At 44.8% G+C, this 21,882-nt stretch overlaps 1 protein-coding gene across 2 annotated transcripts in view; it reads right to left on the bottom strand.

Moving 5' to 3' along the window:
- col6a2 (collagen, type VI, alpha 2) overlaps nucleotides 1-21,882 on the bottom strand; it is a 74,521-nt gene that overhangs the window by 28,343 nt on the left and 24,296 nt on the right. For both annotated transcript variants that reach the window (XM_043693334.1, XM_043693333.1), the window contains exons 6-17: nucleotides 20,033-20,086; nucleotides 19,891-19,935; nucleotides 17,752-17,778; nucleotides 17,106-17,132; nucleotides 16,495-16,539; nucleotides 12,457-12,510; nucleotides 8,620-8,682; nucleotides 6,414-6,476; nucleotides 3,578-3,631; nucleotides 1,395-1,430; nucleotides 1,004-1,066; nucleotides 213-275 (exon numbers count right to left, since the gene is read on the bottom strand). In XM_043693334.1, the coding sequence (XP_043549269.1) occupies nucleotides 213-275; nucleotides 1,004-1,066; nucleotides 1,395-1,430; nucleotides 3,578-3,631; nucleotides 6,414-6,476; nucleotides 8,620-8,682; nucleotides 12,457-12,510; nucleotides 16,495-16,539; nucleotides 17,106-17,132; nucleotides 17,752-17,778; nucleotides 19,891-19,935; nucleotides 20,033-20,086 (594 nt within the window). The remainder of the gene's footprint in view (nucleotides 1-212; nucleotides 276-1,003; nucleotides 1,067-1,394; nucleotides 1,431-3,577; nucleotides 3,632-6,413; nucleotides 6,477-8,619; nucleotides 8,683-12,456; nucleotides 12,511-16,494; nucleotides 16,540-17,105; nucleotides 17,133-17,751; nucleotides 17,779-19,890; nucleotides 19,936-20,032; nucleotides 20,087-21,882) is intronic.

Below are 21,882 nucleotides of genomic sequence, written 5' to 3'. Positions count from 1 at the left end.
CAACTAGACTTCTATTTCAGTCACCCACCCGAGGTAATAGTGAACGCTCCAGTAACCTTTTCAAATCATTTTTTGGGTGTGCCCCATTTAGTGATTCTGCACTTTGACCACGTAAGTCTCCCTGCTCATTCACATTCACAGAAAATATTTGTTGGATCAGTCATTAGTTTTCCATGGCGGCCATCTTCTGATATTACAAGATGAGCCATTACCTTTTCACCTTTGAGTCCAGCTTCACCTGGCAATCCTCGTACCCCTTCATTTCCAGCGTCACCCTGTATGTGGATGAAGAATGTGGTTAGTAAGTTGAAAGGCACAGTTATTTCAGCTTTCAGCACGGCTTGCCACAACTGCAGCTTTACAGTCGCGCATTGGCGACACCCAAATTAAATGTCTGCAAGAGCAAAGTGACCCTGTTCAATGTCTTTTCCTGTGGCAAGACTGGCAAAACAGGTTGGCATCAACTCCAAGTCTTGCCTGACAACTTTAGAGTTGCCAACTCAGAGTGGGTATATTCTTTTAGCTGCCACTCCAGATCCTCTGTCTAAGAGCTTTTTGCCTTATGATTGCATAACAAGTAGGAACGATTGAAGAAGTTGCAGAGATAGACAACATGTGGCCTGATGAACTTGTCCTAGCCATGCCCAGTACATTTTTTATAGGAAAAAACATATCTTAGACATGGCTAGGACAAGGTCATCAGGTTGTACGGTGAACCTGGAGAGGTGGGAACCCCCCAAAAACTTCACCCAATGGGCCACAAATGCCACTTTGAAAGGGGCAATGCCACCAGCTGGCAAGTACAACATTTAGCACCAGATACCAACAATCCTGGCACAGTGCAGCTGAGTAAATGGCTGACTCTGCCAGTGGAGGTTTCCAGATTGCTGGGAGAACTCCTGCCAAACCTCTACCCTTCTCCTTCAGCTTTCTCTCCCTCCCACATTTCACTGGCGTGATCAATGAGAAAGCGCTGGGGAAATGAAACAAAATTTGTCCTCACCTTCTCTCCCACATCTCCTTTCGGCCCAGGACTGCCTTTAGATCCCAGATCACCTCTGCGACCCTAATGTTCAGAATGAAGGGAAAATGAAGGGAAAAACAAGTTGAGAACTTCCCATTGCATGGGCATTGAGACTTTACCATCTCAGCCTAACAAGAAGCTTGCAAATACTGTTTAATCCTTTTAATTCTAATGTGCAATGGTTTATAGAGGCCACAATTTTAACTCAAAGTGTTTTGAGTGAATTAAATTTGGGTATAGATATACTTATATGTATATGTTTATTGCTATATACAGTGATGCACACACAACCGCATGCCTCTAAAGTGCACATTCTTTATCAATGCCTGGAAATTAACTACATAAACATGACGAAGAAATTAAAGATTACCACATCGCCTTTGGGTCCAGGAATGCCTTTGTTCCCCTGTGAAGTCAAACAAACAACGCAACGTCAGTCAGTAAGAAGTCAACCTTCGCCGGCTGCTTCCTATGCGCTTTATCCCCGTTGCATTCCCGGCTTGATCACGGCACATTTCCTTCCACATTGGGACAAACAGACTGGCACCTCCATGGGTCTCACCCTCGCCCGTCCACAGTCATCTCATCCCTTCTTCAACCGGGTTCAGCCAAAGCGCCAGGAGCAGGATCTCACCTTCTGCCTGATCACTGCGTGGGCCTCTGGTCTGAATGTGTGGGATCACTGCCAGAGCAAGGGGTAGAGCAGCACTCCATGCTCCCTGCAGCCACAATTGCCAGTTCCATCCCAAATCCCACAGTCGAGGCCAGTAATCTGTAGGGAACTGAGTCTGCTGCACCTACAGTAGGTACATGACCAGCCTGCAGGTTAAAAGGAGGGACTCTTTCACCCCACCGTCAGCTCCCAGACTAAGGGGAAAAAGCCACTGGCTCCAATGGCATGCATAGCTCTAGTCCACACGAGGTTAGACGCTGGCTGAAGCTAATTGTCTTAAATCTCATAAAAGGTTTCTTTCTCTCTTTGTGAGAGAGCCACATCAATTCTTAGTTGGTCCCAGATCCACAGAGGGCCCGCTGAACAATGTAACAGGAGGAGTTGCTGGAACAGTTCAGGAGATCTCCTACATGCCCACCCAGTCGATGCAATGGGCACAGGCAAAACGTGCACCCAAGGCAAAAATGGCTGGAAGGAGAGAGGGATGGATTTCCTGATTTCTCCAGGCCGGCCCACCGGCTGGAGGTACGTTTCGTCAGCATCCTCACCTGAACTGGAATTCTGGGATCAATAGGGTAACTCCCCCTCCCCCCAGTCACTTAGTCTCCATACACGAGCGATTTGTTACTGAGAAGGGCAATCAGGTTAGAATTACAATTAACAGAGAGCAGATTCAAAAGAGCTCAATCAAAGTCAGGATTGGTGACTGTAATGGTTAAAAAGAAACACATTGTGAATGAATCACCTAATATTTCCTTCAAATTAACGTTACTATTGTTACATTTGCTCATTCTAAAGTTTTAAAAGCTGGCGTGGAAACAAGGGGCTGGAAGCATGCCACAAAAAGTACGTGTTTACAGTCAGGGCCTCTTTATCAACAGATTCAGAATGTTAACTTGATGCAATATTAGAAGAATAAATATTTAACGCCAGAGGAAAAAGAAGCCAAGGAATATCTTTTTTTAAAAAATGGACAGAAAAACAAATGGGGAGAAAGCAAGAATAAAGTGCAAAAAGAGTGGAGATGGAACAAGATACATAGAAACAGAAAACAGGGCCTGGAGTAGGCCATTCGGCCTGTCGAGTTGGCTCCCCCAGCCAATATGATCACAGCTGATCATCCTGCCCGTTCCTCCTTTCTCCTCACACAACTTTGACTCCTTTATCCCTCAATTCTTTCTTGAAGACATTCAATTTTTGGCCTTGGTAGCACTAAAGGGGTGAAGAGCATGGAGTTCAAGAGATATAAACAAGGCAGAAAGAGAGAGAGAGAGAAAGGAGGGGGAGAGTTTGAAGATAAAGAAAAGCAGAGAGTGGACAAGTGATTCGCTCTAACCACAAAAGGAAAATATCAAAAGGAGAATGTATAGTACAGGAAAGGGGAGGCAGGAAGACAGAAACAGCAGACAGAGGAAGGGAGGATGAAAGAAAAGAGGAAGGAATGGAAGAAAAAATGAAAGCAGAAAGACTAGACAGTGAAAGGTTCAGAGACGACAAAGGTAAATGACCAGAGCTACACTCAGTTTCTAAGAAAACTTGGGAGAAATGGACACCAGACAGTAAAAGACAGTGAGAGAGCAGGGATCAGTCTGAGAGATTATATACAGAATTCCTAGAGTGTGGAAGCAGGCCATTCAGCCCATCAAGTCTATACCGAGCCTCCAAAGAGCTTCGCGCCCACATTCACCCCTGTAACCCCACATATGAGAATGGAGTAATCACCAATGCTCTAACGGTCTTCATCATGACAAAGGTTAACTTCCTCTTACCCACTTAGACTACAACGAACCCAGGCACCAAGATTCAACCACTTGCATTAAAAAGCAGTGGATAACCCAGACCCTACCACCTTGCTTTTGGTTCAAAATGTTCAAAGTTACCTTTGCACCTTTCTGACCCATTAGGCCTGGACGCCCAGGAGGTCCCAGTTGCCCCTAAGAGAAAACAAAAAGCATTAAATAAAGGCATCTGAAGATATAATCTATTATTGCACATGTCTTCTGTATCAATCCGGATTCTGGCAGAAAGATGATGGGACCTGGTGCTTGGCCTGTTTTTAATCACCTCCTATCTCATTCCCCACTATGTTTTAACCCTACCCCTCATTTCCTTAGCGTGGTCAGGATTGGGAGCCGTATTCAGGCTGGGGTTGAACTATTTAAGACAGGTTCAAACAAACCTATTGCTCTCTATTCCTTTATTTATGAAGAGCAGCAAAAGTTCAAGTTGCTGTGATACGAGTGTGTGTGTGCGCGTGTAAAATGTGAGGTAAGCATCAGCAATGATGAGATACAATCTACAGGGACAGCACATTACCTCAATATAGCTCAGGGATGGGTCTTACACAATATCGAGAGTAAAAAGGACGTTCTAGGGTGGAGGGGAGGCACGTTTACAGCTTTTGTTTACCTCAACATACCAGTCCTCACCATCCAGCAGTTCAGAATCCCCGGCACCGGGCACGAAAGAAAGGTGGGCCTGCAGAATCTGACACTCCCATTGGCCAACGATGGCAGCTCTTCAGAACAACAGACTCACATCGTCTGTCAACTGGGATTGTGCACGTGCCCAACTGAATGACAGAGCACTCAGCCAATAGCTCAGGCTCCTTGACAGGAGCAGGCCCTGGTTTATTAGCACTGTACTCCCCCATCCTTTATTTATTCACAATGCCACAACATCCCACTGGGGTTATACAAGAATGCACAATCCCACCCTGTTAGGTTCACTCTCTCACATAGGCAGCAAAGCTTAAAAGTGGCCCCTGCTATTGAGCAACTTTATCGTTCGCTGAGTGGTTGCCAACTTAGTCATAAATATCTGTAGCACAGAAGAAGGCCCTTCTGCACTAGTCAAAACCAACCACTTAACTATTCTCATCCTGTTTCTCAGCACTTGGCCCACAGTTTTGCATGCATTGGCATCTCAAGTGCCTAACTAGATACTTGCTAATATTTTCTGCCTCTACCACCCTCAGAAGCAGTGAGTTCCAGATTCTCACCAGCCTCTGGCTGAAAATGTTTTTCCTCACGTCGCTAAACCTCTGCCCCTTATCTTAAATCTATACCCCCGGTTACTGATGCCTCCATCAGGGGGAAACTTCATTTCTCTCTATCCTGTCCTACCCTAACAGATACTTGGCTACACATATTATGCAAAGAAAAAACAATTGTGTAACGCCCAGATACTTCATACAGAGGAGCCATTTGGCCTTTTGATTAAGCCATGGTCTGGTATCCCACTCTGAGCACTGCGAGAGCAAGGTAGCTCACAGGTTATAGTGTTCAGCAGCTCCCAGTGACTCCATGGGGCAACATGAAAACCAGTGAGAGCGGCATGTAAAACATGAAAAACACTAAGAAACATTCTCAGCTTCTGATATAGCAGGACATCTTCACTCAGCATTAGATTAATAGGAGCTGTATATGACACCCTGAATTGTTGAATTTATTTGCTGTGTGTACACACAAAGAAAGACACACACACACACACACAAAATGTCTTCCAAAGTCTGCCACAGGAAAGTACTTTGGAAGCTGGACACTTCCATTTCATATGATCATTAAATTAATACTAAAGAAGGGACAGTTTTACAACTTGAGCCCAGTCTGGTGGGTACTTATCTGTAGTTCCTCTCTCCCCTGACCAGCCATATTGACAGAAGACCCGATTACCAACACAGGCTTCTGCCAAACCTTCACCAATTGGTGCCAGTCAAGCCCAGAATATCTGAATGAGCTGCTGAATTCCTCAACCCTTGCTTCGCACCATCCCCCACATCCCCCGCCCCCCCAACCCCAAGTGCCTCTGTCCCAAGTCAAATCTCTGGACTGCACGGGTACCAGTTCTCTAAGTTCCATACCACTGATTGAGGAACATTCCCAGATTGACTACTAACTTGACGTTAATTCAGAGGCATTAAGAGCAAGAATGAGATTCCTCAAAGCCAACTCAACACAAGACTAAAACAAAGAGAACTATTCATATGGGTGGGACCTGAATCCAGTCCTAAAGTTTTACAGGAGGTCAGATCATTCCAGGGACTACTCTTCATGGAGATTCCTATGATGGAAGATCTACAACTACCTACATGACATCCAACAGGTCTAGATGCCACTCCTTGCCCCAGGCTTTTATTGTTGTCACCTAGCTAACACCTGCAGTTTCCCCGAGAGAAATCTGCCCACAATAGGTTAAAACAGCAACATGAAACTGCTCCTGCTAAAAGGAGCACTTAAATTTATCAGCCTTTGTCTGGCTAGGCACCAGAATGTTTTCCCATCACCTCCTGTATCTGCAGCCAAAAGCATGGAGAAATTCATAGAAAACCCCTGCAGATAGTGGCCATTCAGCCCATTGAGTCTGTACCAACCCTTCAACGAGCCTCCCACTAAACCCACTCTCCCCATTCCCACATCTTTCTCCACCACCCCCTCCCCCACCTCATTTCCCATGGCTAATCCGCCTGTCCTGCAGATCCCTAGACACTATGGGCAACTGAGCATGGACAAATCACCTAAACTGCGCACCTTTGACTGTGGGAAGAAACTGGAGCACCTGATGGAAACCCACGCAGACGCAGGGAGAACACGCAAACTCCCTCAAAGATGGTCACCTGAGGCTGGCAACAGTGCTAACCACTGTGCTGCCTAATACTTGTACAACATGGCTCTCCACAATAATTGTCCAACAGGTTATGAATTCTACCATACTCACTTTAGGACCTCGGTCTCCTTCATCTCCAGGAGATCCACTTCTTCCTGGGCGCCCAAAGTCTCCCTGAAAGAAAACACACGGCATTATTCAACAGTTGGAGCACCCCTGGGAAGACCAACTGGATCTGCTACTGTGACAGGGCTAGAACATTGGATTGGCTCAGTAGATTCTATCAAAGGAGATCCTCAATGAATAAAAGATGCACCAAATTACAATGGGGGTTACTGACAACTGAACTAAGACAGAAACTAGACATTTTGCAACAACTAACTCCCCTACCATCTCCCCAAAGCCTGTTCACCACCTACAAGGCACAAGTCAGGAATGTGATGGACTGCTTTAGTTTGCCTGGATGGGTGCAGCTCCAAGATCAGTACCTTGTAAACCCATGGTGTCTACCAGCTCAAAGGGCAAGGGCAGTGTGTGCGTGGGAACACCCCTACCTGCAACTCCCACTCCAAACCATGACATGGAAATATATTGCTGTTCCTTCACTGTCACTGGGTCAAAATCTCAGATTGCCTAATATTACTGTGGGTAATGAAGTGCTTCTAAAAGGCAGCTCGCCACCAATTAGATACTAGCAAATATTGGTATAATCAGCAGAGCTCACACTGAATGTGAAAAATACATAGAATTATATAGGATTGATGGTGCAGAAACAGAACGTTGACCCGATTGCTCAAGTTTGTGTTTTTTCTCCCTGCAAGCCTTCTCCCATCCTACTTCATCTCACTATACATCTCCTGTCAGGGGACCCAGTGCTGTATGGAGTCTGGTTTTGGAAATAAACTCAGATCAATTTCCAAGCTAAAGGCAGATGAAAGTTCATACCAGCAAGTTCAGTTCCATTTTTGATTGCTCATCAGGATCAAGGAAGTCCTGGTATTTGGAGTCTCTCTAGTGGATGAAAAATTAGGTACTTGTTGCATTTTCTGGGGACTAACTGACCCAAGAACTCTTGAAAATAGGTCTTCCCTGAAATTGGGTCGAGTTATTTTTTTCAGGCATATACAGAGACTGCCTCAAACTTAAATGAGAATCCTAAGGTACATTTTAGGCCCCCTTACAGAAACCGGACACCAATGAGATGGCCAGACATAAGGCCTTAAATTTCTGAGACTTATCAGTCACCATCGCAGCTTAAGAGATAGAATTATTCCCCGGACTCCAAAGTTGTTGGCTTGATCCCCCACCTCCCCTCATTGCCTACTTTGGCCCTTAACTTCAAGCACTTAACTTCAGTCTGATGTTAACGAGATGTACAGCCTGACCTTTGACATCTACAAAGAGCAGGCTGTCCCTGTGGAAGCACCAGCTGCTAACGTGAAAGGGTTCAGAGGCCCCAAGTTTAATTTCCAATCAACCTCAAAAGCTGAGATGAAAAGTACCTGTGAGGTGCAGGATCTTAGGCCCTCCCCCATAAAAAAAGGTCCAAACACACAATATCCCAAAGTGTTTCTGCTTTCTAACATCAGCATCAATTTTTCCCTGGTCTCGGGGCACAGCAAGCTGGCATAAAATCCCTACAGTGTAAAAACAGGCCATTTGGCTCAACAAGTCCACACCGACCCTCTGAAGAGTAACCCACCCAGACCCAAAACCCAACCCTATTATTCTACATTTACCCCTGACTAATGCACCTAAACTACACATCCCTGAACACTGTGGGCAATTTAGCATAGGCAATTCACCTAAACTGCACATCTTTGGATTATGGGAGGAAATCGGAGCACCCGGAGGAAACGCATGCAGACACGGGGAGAATGTGCAAACTATACACAGACAGTCACCCGAGATGGGAATCGAACCCGGGTCCTTGGCGCTGTGAGGCAGCAGTGCTAATTGCTACCATGCCGTTCAGTTGTGGAGTGGGGGAACACTAGGTTCTGATTTATGGATGAAACATGCTACCTTTGCGAGGTACCTGGATTAAGGTTGGGCGTTAGGTGGAGCTCCAACTTCCTAGTATTGTGACCTTAATCACAGGAAAGGAACATCCACTGCCAGAGGGGCACAACCCTCCATAACCCACGCCACCTGACCTCTGACCTTGACATTAGAGGGCCAACCAAAACATTCGCTCTAGCTTCAGCATCCATCGTTGGTCAACCAGGCTCTTCTTTCAGCTTGAACACTCATTGGGTGACGTAATAATTAAAAGAAAATGTTTCTCTTTTTTTTAAAAGCAGGCACACACACAAACCTTAGGCCCAGGGTCACCAGGAAATCCTCGCTCACCAGCTTCTCCAGGATAGCCAGGGGCTCCCTATGAACAACAGAATCACAGCTTTGTTATACACAGCACAAGGGAAGATGAACGAGAAGCAGCAATTAACCCTTGAAACTCTGGGGGGCTGCAAATACCGTGTATACTCGTGTATAGGTCAATCTCATGTATAAGTAAACCCCTTATTTTTGGGCAAAAAACCTTGTATATTCCATATATCTCCTGTATACGTCAACCCTAGTTCTTCACACAGTTACAGGTCAACATTTATGAGTCAGTGTGCCTGCCCATTGTGGTCCGCTCCAGCTTTCCAGTCTGCTGGCTGTACTGCTCCTTTCTGGGTCTTCTGGTCCACCAGCCGTCACGCTCCGTTCCAGGTTTTCAGAATTACTGTAATGGTATGACAGTACAGGGCGACTGCCATATCCGTGAGTCCGGATTCCGTGATTTCAGTTTCCTGTGGTTTACCGCAGCCCGAACATATTATAGGGGGGACGTTCCAGAACCAGGGAGTAGGGGCTGCCGGGTAGGTAAATTTCTCATTTAGATGAATGGGTTTGCACCGATCTTCTGCGGTAGATCTTGGAACGTATTCCCTACATGTACGGGGGCGGGGGACTACTGAACCATTCTACAGTAGCAGGCAGAATAGGGACAGTTGTTTTGTAGACAAATATTCAATAACGGCCATAATTATTTTTCTTTTTGTTGTTTATTATTTTATAGAGAGATCTGGCTCTTGTTTGTCCATTTTTTGACCAAGTATGAATTTCCTCCTCTCGAAAACAAAAACTTGTGTATTAGTTGACCCCCTAATTTCAGCTTGAAAAAAAAAATCTTCAAAATTCCATCTATACATGAGTATATACGGTATACAGTTCTTTGGTAACACCTTAGTCTCCAGTCAGCCAGACAACATTTTGAAATGAAATCAGGCACGTCCTTCATTAAACAAAACTGCTGACCAATTGAGGATATGGGAGTCTGAGCTGTTTATGAGTTGTGCTGCTGAAACACCCCCACTTCAATTCCGTTCTCCATCCCCTCGGGTAGACTCAACTGATTCGGTGCTTTTGTAGTGTGGTCACCATTCCAATGTAGGAAACGCAGAAGCCAATTTATTAACAACAATTCCCACAACCGGCACGGGAGTGATGATCAGACAATCTATTTCTTAACTGATGTTGCCAAAAGTGTAAAAGACTGGCCAGAAAGCCAAGAACTCCACTTCTTCCCTTCAAAACAGTGCTGTGGAATGTTATATTCCCACTTTAGACAGGTGCGTCCTCCAGTCAATATCTCATTCGAAAGATAGTATCTTTGCCAGGGCAGCACTGGAGGAGAGTCAGTCTCGATATTTTCACTCGAATGCCACTTGAGTACTTGACCGTCTGACTCAGAGCTAGCCACTGAGTGATGGGCGAAAGGCAATAGGGAGCTCGAGATTTGAGTGATTATCATGGACCTATTAAAAACTCTGATCACCAAAGGGCGAGGCCAGTTTCTGGGAGTCTGAGGTGGAAGAAACTGGGTGAACGCAATTTTGTTGCTGAGTTTAACGGGTGGGACCTTGAGCAGCATTTAGAAACAAGGACACTTGCTGAACGATTAATGGGCATACAATGAATAGAGCTTTGGCTCCAGTCACTCACAAATCCCCACCAGATCTCCAAAATGCACTGCACACAACGGGCTCCCACTAACTGGGATTGAGATAATGCCAGTCATCCTTAAAATTGGGTTGCCCAAATTTAGTAACCTTTCAGATACACCGACACTACAGATGTATTCGTGAGAGGAACAAAAGCAACAACTTGCGTTAATGTAGCACCTTTAACATAGTAAAGCATCCCAAAATGCTTCATGACAGCCATTAGATGAAAAATTGATACAAGCCAAAGGAGTCAATAGGAGGATTGGCTGAAACTTAATCAAATAGGTCAGTTTTATTGGAGGCTGGGAAATAGTAGGTAAGCAGAGGTTTCAGGAGGACAGTAGAGAGAATGGGCCATGAATAGCTGAAGGGATGGTCACCAATGACCGTACAAAGAGACTGGGACTGCACAAGAAACTAGAGTACAGAATGGTCGTAGGGCTGTAAAGTAGGAGGAGGCTAAGAAGTAAGGAAGCAGGAGATATGGAGACATTGGATTATCCTTAAAATGAAGTGTTAATAGTTGTAGAGTCAATGTAAATCAGCAAGCAGGGTTGATGGATGAACAGGGCAGTGTGTGTGTTTGGCTCCAGATGCATTGAAGTTGAGGGTCAGGAGACAATGGACTATTATATCATGGAGGAATGGAATGGAGCAGTCTGGAGATGATAAAAACATCGATGAGATGCAGAGGCATAGGAGACAGTTACTGCAAAAACAGAAGCAGGTGATCTTGATGATGTCGAGCATGTGGGAGACAAAGGTTCAATTCAGGGTCAAATAAGGCAACAAAACTGCGTACAGCATGGAACAATGACTAATGGAGAGGGGATAGAATCAGCAGGGAGGGAACGGAGGCTGCAGTACAGAGTGGACACAAGGAGCTTAGTTTTCTCCAAGGTTTGGCTGGAGGAGGTTGTGTCAGTCACGTAAATATGGAGCACACCACTAATGCCTTCAGATCATGCAAGGGGCAGAAGTTGGATGAGTTCACCTCGTATCTTTCATGTCCTTCTGCTTTAGGACCCCACAACTTTATCTCACATTGAAGACGCTTCATAGAAAAGGCAATGCCAATCAACAGTGGTTGAAAGAGGTAGGAGGTCAGAAAGTCATGATCAGATGGAGTTTAAAAGTTCAGCTAACTGCACAAAGGAAAGAGAGATGGCCTTGGAAAAGTGAGCTGGACAGGGAGCTAACTGTGACAAAACCCAATTCCAGCACAGCACTGGAGGATTGTGGGGGAGTGAGTCAGTTGCCATTTTGGAAACAGGAAAGAGGAATTTACACAGCAGTAAAGGCCAAAGAGGATTTTACCAGCTTCATTTTCACCTTGCACCTAAAAAATGTCAGCTCTTTGAGAACTATTCTGAAATTGAGAAGAAGTTGAACCTTCAAAAGCCTGTCGAGTTGATGAGAAACATTCAGCACGGAGGGGGAAAGCAAGCATCTGCCTGGCAGATTTTAGTCATGAAAAACACATGGGAACTCCATTTGAAGTTGGAAAAACTATTTAAGCCAAAAATATTTATAGATGAAGAAAGATTATTGGGTGAACTCAGAATGAAGTTCTGGTGATGATGATTGCACTGGTTTGGTACGAAGGCAATATAATTTGAAGCGTTGAAAGATTCAAGACTTTCGTTATTCCATCAAATATCATGAGTGAATCAAGACACATAATTGGAATCAGATGGATGGAGCTTTGGAAGCAGTGAAGGTGTGTTCCATGAGGTGTATGATATTACGGCAATAAAGGCATCAACACTCTGAGGATTGGCCCTTTACAGGAAGATGGCTTGAGAGAGGTTGATAAATGCAAACAGCAAACATGGGCAGGAAGGAATAATGGTCGAGAGACAGGGAAAGTATGAGATGCAAGGAAGGATGATTGAGAGAGGCTGTAGTTGCTAACCTGCCTGATTATATTGGGTTTGGGCAGAATGGAATTTTAGAATCCATATTTTAAAATGGAGGACTAAAGCTTTTCAAATTCTCAAAACTGATTACAAACAAGAGCCTAAAGGAGGATTCCTTGAACGACAAGCATAAAGTAAACCCTCTGGCCCATTTTAACACGCTGCATTACTGAAAAAAAGAGAGTTGAGTTCGATGGTGAGCTGAACTAATTCTCCGAAAGGCAACAATGATTCAGTTACCGGGTCACCAGGGTCTCCTTTGCATCCTGGGGCTCCAATGCGTCCAAGCTTTCCCTGAAAATCAGAAATGAGAAAAAGATCACGTTCACTCCAATTTCTCTGAATGATCTAATCTTGCCAGCAGCATTCACATTTACTATGTTACAGGATCCAAATCGATACATAACAGACATTTGGTACTGCATGCTAAAGCTGTAATAACCAAGTCTATTAAATACATTACACTGTGTGGGTAATGCCGCTGAATTAATGATCTAGAAGGCCAGGCTGAAGTTCTGGGATTAACCCTCACTATGACAGCTTGTAGTATTTATAGTCAATGGATACATCTGGAATTGAAAACTAATCTCAGCAATGGTAATGCTGAAATGATTACTTGTTCTAAAAACCCTTCAGGGGAGATAATCTGCTACCTACACACTGTCTGGGCTGCGTATGACTCCAGACCCACCATAATGTGGTTGTCTCTTAATTGCCCTCTGAGATGGCCTAATTAGTGATGGGCTCCCTCTTTTGGATTCCCCATTCAGGGGAAAAAGTTTCTCAGCTTCTCCCTGTCAAGTCCCTTCAGAATTTGGTGTGTCTCTATTAGATCACCTTTCATTTTTCAAAACGCCAGGTAAAATAGTTCAAGCTTTTTCAATTGCTGCTTATAGGACAACCCCCTCAGCCAGGGAACCAGAGCAGTCTGCTTTTAACTGCATCCCCTCTAAGGCAATCTGTCTCTCATTAGGTAAGGATAAAATTGCACACACTTGTGTCGTCATTAATATTCCACACAATTGCAATAGGATTCCTTTACTTCAGATCGAGTAAATAAAACTCAATTAATCAATAAATATGGAATAAAGATTTAGTCACAGTGACCCATGATTGTTGGGAAGACCCATCTGGTTTACTTATGTTCTTTAGGGAAGGAAATCAGCTATCCTTACCCAGTCTGCCTACAAGTTGACTACTAACTTGGAAATGATCGAGCAAGCCACTCAATTGCATCAAGCCAACTATAGAAGGAACATTGCTGTAAGAATACTTGCATTACACGGACTAGCCGTGGTTCAACCAGGCAGCTTACCAGGCCTTTCACAAGTGCAATTAGAGCTGGGCAATAAAATCTGGCCCTCGTTAGCGCCACTCACACTAAGATCAGATTCCAGCATTTTGTCTGCTACTGGTGTCAGGCTTGTTGGCCTGTAGCTCTGTGATTTATCTCCTCCTCTTAATTTGCAGCACACTGTTTGTTATCTTTCGCTACCTTCGGAACTGCTCTTACAGAATTTCCTAAATCCGAGATCACGATCAATGGATTGACTATCACTGCACCTCTCGCTCTCATGTGAAACTCTTGGATTCAGTTAATCAGCTTCAGGGAATTGTTACACTCAATACCACAAATCTTGCTGGTACATTTAAAAAAAACGCATACAAGATTTATTTAAATCCTTATTCTCACCAGAGCCCTGGTTCCTCGTTATTTCTGGAATGTGTTCTGTAGCTTCTGCTGTGAAGACTGTTACAAGACAGTTGTTCCAGTCTCTGCCCTTGCCCTATTATGTTTCTGCCTCCAATTAACTCACATTTACTTCCTCTAATCTTTTCATACTGACATTTATAGAAAGGTTTGCAATCTGTTTTTCATCTCTCTTGTAGTCCACGCTGATATTCTTTTTCTGTAGTAAATTCTGGTGTTTGTTTGCTGATTTCTGACATTCTCCCAACTCGAAGGTTTGCTAATCCTTTCGGCAGCATTATAAACCTTTTCCTTTGGTCTGATTTAACTCCCCTAGTCAATTCATGGGTAGAGCACTTTCTCTGTGGGATTTTTTTGCCTTGAAAATAGTATTTTTTGGTTAAAATATGTTTTAGTTCTCTAAAAGCCACCCACTGTTTGTTTGTTTACCTTCATGTTGTTTAATGTAATTTCCCAATCTATGAATAAAAATGAATTCTAACCACAGTCTTTTTCCCCTTACTGTTGCTTAGCTCTAGCTCTTCTTTTTGATTCTCTGAGATAATATACTTTCTCTTTACTGTCTTTATCTCACACCTTACCATTAGGGCTGCTGTTTCTCCTTTTCCAATGTGCCCATCTCTTCAAAACATTAATGTACAGTTAGTTCCTAACATTGGTCACATTCATTGGTCACCACATCTCTGTAATGGTCATTAAATAAAACCCACATTTCTATCTTTACTATTAATTCATTCAATTTGTCACAAAATATTCCATACAGTTACTATGCCTCTAGCTTTACACTTTGCCTTGTGGTACCTCGGTGACTAATATTCTATTCTCTTTGTTACCTTGTTGTCCCATCAGGACTCAGTTGGTTTATTCTTACCCAAACACTGCCCTGTCCCAGAGCCTTAACATTTCTCTCACTTCTTCTGAATTCACCTTTTCCTGAAGCTTTTCCAAAAGAGCTTCTGATGTGCTCAATCAGCACTCAATAGTACAGTTGCAGTCCAGACTGGAAGCTACATATTTCTGACCATAGACTCATACAATATAGAAGAGGATCTTTGGCTTATCAAGTCTGAACCACCAAAAATACACTCAGCCTACACTTGTCCCATTTCCCCACACTAGGCCCAAAGCCTTGTATCTGGATCAGTGGTGCTGGAAGAGCACAGCAATTCAGGCAGCATCCGAGGACAGGCTTTTGCCCGAAACGTCGATTTTGCCTGTCCTCGGATGCTGCCTGAATTGCTGTGCTCTTCCAGCACCACTGATCCAGAATCTGGTTTCCAGCATCTGCAGTCATTGTTTTTACCCAAAGCCTTGTATGTTGTGACACTTCAAGTGCTCATCCAAATACATTTTAAAGGCTGTGAAGTTTCCCCGCCTCAACTACCTTCCCAGGCAGTGCATTTCAAACTCGCACCTGCCTCTGGGTGAAAAAGGTTTTCCTCAAATCCCTTCTAAACTACTTGCCTCTCACTTTAAAAGTGTACCCCCTTGTTCTTGACTCTTTGACTAAGGAGACCATCTGCTTTCCATTCACCCTGTCCATTAATCTTATACACTTCAAACAGGTCCACCCTCTCAGCCTTCTCTGCTCCAAAGAAACCACCCAGCCTCTCTTCATTACTGAATTGCTCCATCCCAGTGGATCTCCTCCATACAGTGTGGACGCAGGCCATTTGGCCCAACAAGTCCACACCAACCAAACAGCATCCCACCCAGACCCACCCACATACCCTAGCCCTGTAATCCTGCATTTCCCATGGCTAATCCGCCTAACCTGGAGATCCCTGGACATTATGGGCATTTTAGTATTGCCAATGCACCTGGCCTGCAGATCTTTGGACTGTGAGAGGGAACTGGGGCACCCGGAGGAAGTCCACGCAGACACGGGAGAACATACAAATTTCTTACTGACAGTCGCCTGAGGGTGGAATTGAACCAAGGTCCCTGGTACTGTGAGGCAGCAATGCTAACCACTGAGCCACCGTGCCACTCAGCTGTACAATCACATCCTTCCTATAGTGTGCTGACCAGACTGCACACAGTACTCCAGGTGTGGCCTAATCAAAGTTCTTTATAGCTGCAACATAACCTCCCAACCTTTATAATCTATGCCTCAACTGATAAAGGCAAGAGTTTTGTATGCCTTCTAAACTAGTCTCTTCATCTGTCCTGTCTCCTTCACGGGCAAGAACCACGACATCCCTCTGTTCTTCTCAGCTTCCTAGTGTCCAGTGAGTGCTCCCTTGTCTTGTTTCTCCTTCCAAAGTGCATCACCCCGCATTTATCAGGAGTAAACAGATCTGCCCAATCTGTTTGTATTCTCCTCTAAGCTAATACTTCCACCTTCCCTCCTCACTGTCAACCACCTGGATAATCCTCGAGTCATCTGTAAACTGATTTATAATCCTTCCCTTCCACCCTTAACATTCTTATCTACATTACTTATGAATATCACAAACAATAAAGGACCCAGCACTGATCCCTGTCGGACACTACTGGGCCGACAGTGTTGGGCCAACACCGTTAGTGTTGAATTCACTTCATCCGCTTGGGATCAAAGAGCCTACCTTCTGTCCATTAATCCCATCTCGACCTGGTAATCCAGCGATACCCTAAAGGATACAGGAGAAATAATGATAGTGTTAGGGATCCATAGTCGGCACTGCAATCTAAAAGAGGTAAAGTATTAAATTAGCTCATAGGAGACAGTGAGAGAAAGAGACAGCATGAGAGTGAGCAGAGAATAGAGGGTGAGAGATTGAGAGGGAGACAGAAACAGCATCATACAGACAGCAACAAAGAGAGAACGTGAGAGAGCGCAAGAAAGAGTGACAGTGAGAGCTGCGTAAGAGAGCGTGTGAGAATGACCATGAGACATCAGGAGTGTGCGCGAGAGAGAAGGTAAAAAGAAGCACAAGAGAAATGTAAGGAGAGTGTGTGCATGAGAGGGAGTGAAAGAGGTGGCACCCTAGAGAAAGAATGATAAAGAGTGTGAGAGCATGAGATTGTGAACGAAAGCACGAGACTGAGCTGGAGACCGACGAGAACAACAGACCCCGAGAGGGATAACATGAGAAAGTGCAAATGATATCACAGCAGAGAGCAAGAGGGAAAATGAATGAGAGACAGTATGAGTGTGAACATGAGTGAGAGTCTAACCCATAAAGAGAGTTCTCACCTTCTTTCCTTCTGTTCCAATTTCACCCTGTAATCATAAAGAGGAACATGGTAATACATTATAAATGTTGTCATTAAATTTAAACCCAGAGGATTGGGGAGAGTGAATTGGAAGATTCCCCCACTCTGCAGTGTTATTAAGGCAGCTGGACTATGGATTAAATAACTCTCATGGCACTGAGTACCACTGCCCAACACCTTTGACACATCCAATTTGCAACCACCACATTGGATGCCCACTTAGCACCTGCAGTGTTCCAGTGGAATCCAGGTCCGGGAGCAGTGTCACACGTGGCACAGGCCACACTCTGGCGAGGCCCAGTCAGCACCCTGGGCACAATGCCTAATTGATGGAATGGGTTGGGGGACTGGGGGCCCAAACCTTCGATGACACATACAGTCATAGAGATGTACAGCACAGAAACAGACCCTTCGATCCAACCCGTCCATGCCGACCAGATATCCCAACCCAATCTAGTCCCATTTGCCAGCACCTGGCCCATATCCCTCCAAACCCTTCCTATTCATATACCCACCCAGAAGCCTTTTAAATGTTACAATTGTACATCAATGATGCTAGTTGGATTCTAACATTTGCCGCTCTGCTTGGAAGTCAGAGTTGGGAATTTGAAAAGAAGAGGTCTTACCTTTTCACCCATTAGTCCTGGAAAACCCTGTGAAAGGGAGAAAAGAGAAACATTAGTGTAGCCAGTCGGAACATGACATACTGGCATGCTTCAATCCGGTGCACGCCAATTGTCCGAGCTATGTGTTGGCAAAGGGATATGAGTAACGTGCTCGTGGGATTGCAAGAGATCATGCTGAGGAAAAGAAAAGTTTGTAGTTACAAAGCCAAGACAGGTTCCTACACAGAGTAACTCACCATTCCTTCCCCCCCGTGCAAAATCTGCAGAATTCCCACCCCATTCAAGTTCAATGGAAATGAAAACTAGGCTGTCTACACTGCCTGATTGCCACCCTGGCAACTACAGGGGCTACCTTACCATGCCCCTTCCAAATACCCTGTGCCAACCTTCAGGCCCAATGAGTCAGATACTGAGTATTAGGATAGTCTTCCCTCTTTGGATCTCTGATGGGCACAGCTCCCACACTGTGTGCCCTCGATATTCATTGAGCCCCGACTGACCTGCCCTCTGCCCTCACACTATGAGGAGGCCATTGTTGGGACGGAGGACCAAGCTTAAAGGATGACAAAGATGGTGGCCAACAGCTCCCAGGTCACATGTCTGATGGACAGAAGCAGCAGATGCAGGCCCCAACAACTGTGACTTGGATGGAAGTGGGTTGTTGACTTCACCAGAACCTCACCCCCTCAGGTTCCAGCTCTATGTATTGGGACATCATCTGACGGCATATGCTAACAACTAACCTAATAGCTATTTCCCCCTTACACTCTGAGCTCCCTTTTACTCCGACAGGCAAGCACCCTCACCTCGAAGCAGTGCTCCACGTGTGAATTTATTCCTTTAAACTCCTGAGTCAGAAGCTCAGGTTAGAGTGGAACAAGGTGTAGTTTTTGGGTTCACGTCCAGAGGACTTAGAGTAACTTGCATTTACACATTCCACATTGGTGTTCTTCGACGCAAACATGGGGTCCAATCATTTAGCATTCAAAATCATACCACTGCAATTTGTGAACTTGAATATAATTTTTGAAAGTTGAAGCATTTGCATTATAAGAAAAAAGGAAACGGAATGTTAGTACCGATAAAAGTGATGGCAAAGCAGTTGGATTATTATAAAAACCCAATTTAAATGCGTTCTTTGGTTGACTTTTGGCACTTCTTGAACCAAGTGAGACCCACAACTGGGTAAATAGTTGTGTCCCTTAAATATCAGTCTTCACACGGAGAACCGATTGTAAAAAAAAAATACAAAGGAGTTGAAATTACGGGATTTGTTCCTTTTTTTTAAGTGCAACACAGAGATATAGATGGAGCTATTCTGCATTCTATACCCATTTAATTGAACAGGCTGACCAACTCCACACCTCACAGTGTGATCATGACCTCAAAGTTAGTCATACTTTTAATCAAAGCATTGCTTCACCCAGGCAGGATCGGCCTACTGTCACTTTTCACTTCTCCTGCTGACACTGCCTTCCATCTCCCTCCGCCTGGATCAATGAAAGGACTACAATCTTGTAGGTGAACAGCAGTGGATGAGCTTTACGCGACATAACTGCAGAAGGACATCTTATTTAGAGCCAGGTTCTAGTTGCATATGACCTGACCTCACCTTTGGCATATGTGTCTCTATCTAAGCTATAAGCCTCATTAGAATCATAGAATCCCTACAGCGCAGACAGAGGCCATTTGGCCCATTGAGTCTGCACTGACCCTCCAACGAGCATCCCACTCTAGTCAGCTTGGCCAATCCACCTAACCTGCACGTCTTTGGACTGTGGGAGGAAACCAGAGCACCTGGAGGAAACCCACGCAGACTCGGGGAGAATGTGCAAACTCCACATAGTCGTCCGAGAATTCCTGCCGCTGTGAGGCAGCAGTGCTAACCACTGAGCCACCGTGCCACCCCTATTCCACACTAAAATATCCTTCCCACGTGCCACATGTTGTAAGTTGTACAGAAAGCAGTTTCTGGACTGAGGTAGAAGGCGCTTACTTTTACAACCAAGAGAAATGAACAGGTTGCAGATTTTAATAAGGGAAGATTCCTTGGTGTGGAGGGATTAGTGGGTTAGTGGGCTGGGGGATGGGAGACCCAAAGGCACAGCGAAGTAGTTAACAAGTGGCGTTGTTTCTTACCTTCGGACCAGGGAATCCAATGGGGCCTTCGATACCAGGATCACCCTACACAAGAAGAAACAATACATTTGTTTATTCAAACACGTGTTAAAAACGAAGTTGGTGTTGGAAACATAAATCTCTTGATAAAAATGAGACTCACCTGCCGTCCCATCGGGCCTGTATCACCAGGTTCACCAGTGCTTCCCTTTTCTCCCTAAAGACACAAAGGTTGCATATTTACACTATTTCAAATCTCCACTTTCAAAGGAAAGACTTGCATTTATAATTGCAATTTATCTTATTTCTTAGAGATGCCCCAGAGTGTTTTATTTCACCTACCTTTCTTCCTTTGAATCCCTTTAATCCAGGCCCACCTGGATATTCCAGACACTTCATCTCATAAGGCAATGATTATTATCAGACAGGTGAAGCATGTGTCCATTATACATTTAATAGCATTCCACGATCTTTAACGATGAGTAGCTAGTTAATCTGTGCTTGTTTAAGGGATGAATGTTGGCTAGGAGGCCATCAAGAAGCAGTCTCTCCTTCTTTGAGGAGTGCCTCGAGTTCTATTACCTCCAGCCAAGGGGACAGAGTGGGCCTCAGTTTAATGCCCCACCCAAGAAAGGGCTCCTCTGATAGTGCCACACTCCCAGTGTGAACCGGCCACAACCCGTGTTACAGTCAGGTCTGAGCCATAGATATAACATTTCAAGGAGCTGGCTGTGCCACATGTTTCAATGACAAGGCTCCCACGAGTTCCCTGTGCTATTCTCTCCTCTGGCTGTGTCATGGTCCTCCAGGACCATGACAGATTGACTCTTTAATTAGCCAGTTTTGAGAAGATGTGTAGCTCAGGTTGAGGTTCTGGATGGAAGGTTCATGTTCAGATGTTTTGTCACCATACTAGGTAACATCTTCAATGAGCCTCCGGACAAAGCATGGTTGATGATTCCTGCTTTCTATTTATACATTTGGGTTTCCTTGAGTTGGTGATGTCATTTCCTATGGTGGTGTCATTTCCTGTTCTTTTTCTCGGGGGTAGTAAAACAGATCCACGTCAATGTGTTTGTTAATGGAGTTCCAGTTAGGATGCCATGCTTCTAGGAATTCTCGTGCGTGTCACTGTTTGGCTTGTCCTCGGATGGATGTGTTGTCCCAGTCGAAGTGGTGTCCTTCCTCATCTGTATGCAAGGATACTAGTGAGAAAGGGTCATGTCGATTTGTGGCCAGTTGGTGTTCATGTATCCTGGTGGCTAGTTTTCTGCCTGTTTGTCCGATGTCGTGTTTGCTACAGTCCTTGCACGGTATTTTGTAAATTACATTAGTTTGTATAGGCCTGTATAGGGTCTTTCAAGTTGATTAGCTGCTGTTTTAGTGTGTTGGTGGGTTTGTGGGCTACTATGATGCCAAGGCTACCATGGTGACGAAACGTCTGAAAATGAACCTTCCAGCTCAGCGAGCAAACCTACGTCCTGACTCTTTAATAGACGAGTGGGCCTGTTAAGCAACAGAGGGCATTGTGAGCTCACCCAGCAGCCGCATACAGCAGACTCCTCCTGCCAACTTGGAAGAGTTCAGTTATCCCAGCAGGGAGCACAGCTCTGTCACCGATACTGGACGGACTCAGCAGTGAGGCTTGTGGGTCATCGGCAGTTGGGAGCTCGTTTCTATTCCTAAATGCTTAAGCAGTAAACTCTCAGATCTGATGGAGACAACCTACCCAAAGGCACAATTGATTATTTCACTTGCACAGACTGGAGGGTCTCTCTAGCTATTCCTGAGCCTTGTCATTTTTCACAAGTCTCACGTCCTTCAGTTGATTTCTTCAGAAAAACAAAAGGGGTCATGCTTCCTAGCTCCTCCAGCCTCGTTGCTGCTAATTGCTAATATCCCACCACTCCCCATTCACCTCAGAAACTGGGAGACAGTTAATGGAGAGAGGAGTACATCCAGCAGTGGCAGTGTACCACCTCAAGGTAGCTCTTCTGGTGCAGGAACCTCTCT

The sequence above is a fragment of the Chiloscyllium plagiosum genome, chromosome 7, assembly GCF_004010195.1.
Source record: "Chiloscyllium plagiosum isolate BGI_BamShark_2017 chromosome 7, ASM401019v2, whole genome shotgun sequence".
Taxonomy (NCBI): domain Eukaryota; kingdom Metazoa; phylum Chordata; class Chondrichthyes; order Orectolobiformes; family Hemiscylliidae; genus Chiloscyllium; species Chiloscyllium plagiosum.
The sequence above is the reverse complement of the archived record's forward strand: the minus strand, read 5'-3'. Positions and strand labels throughout refer to the sequence as shown.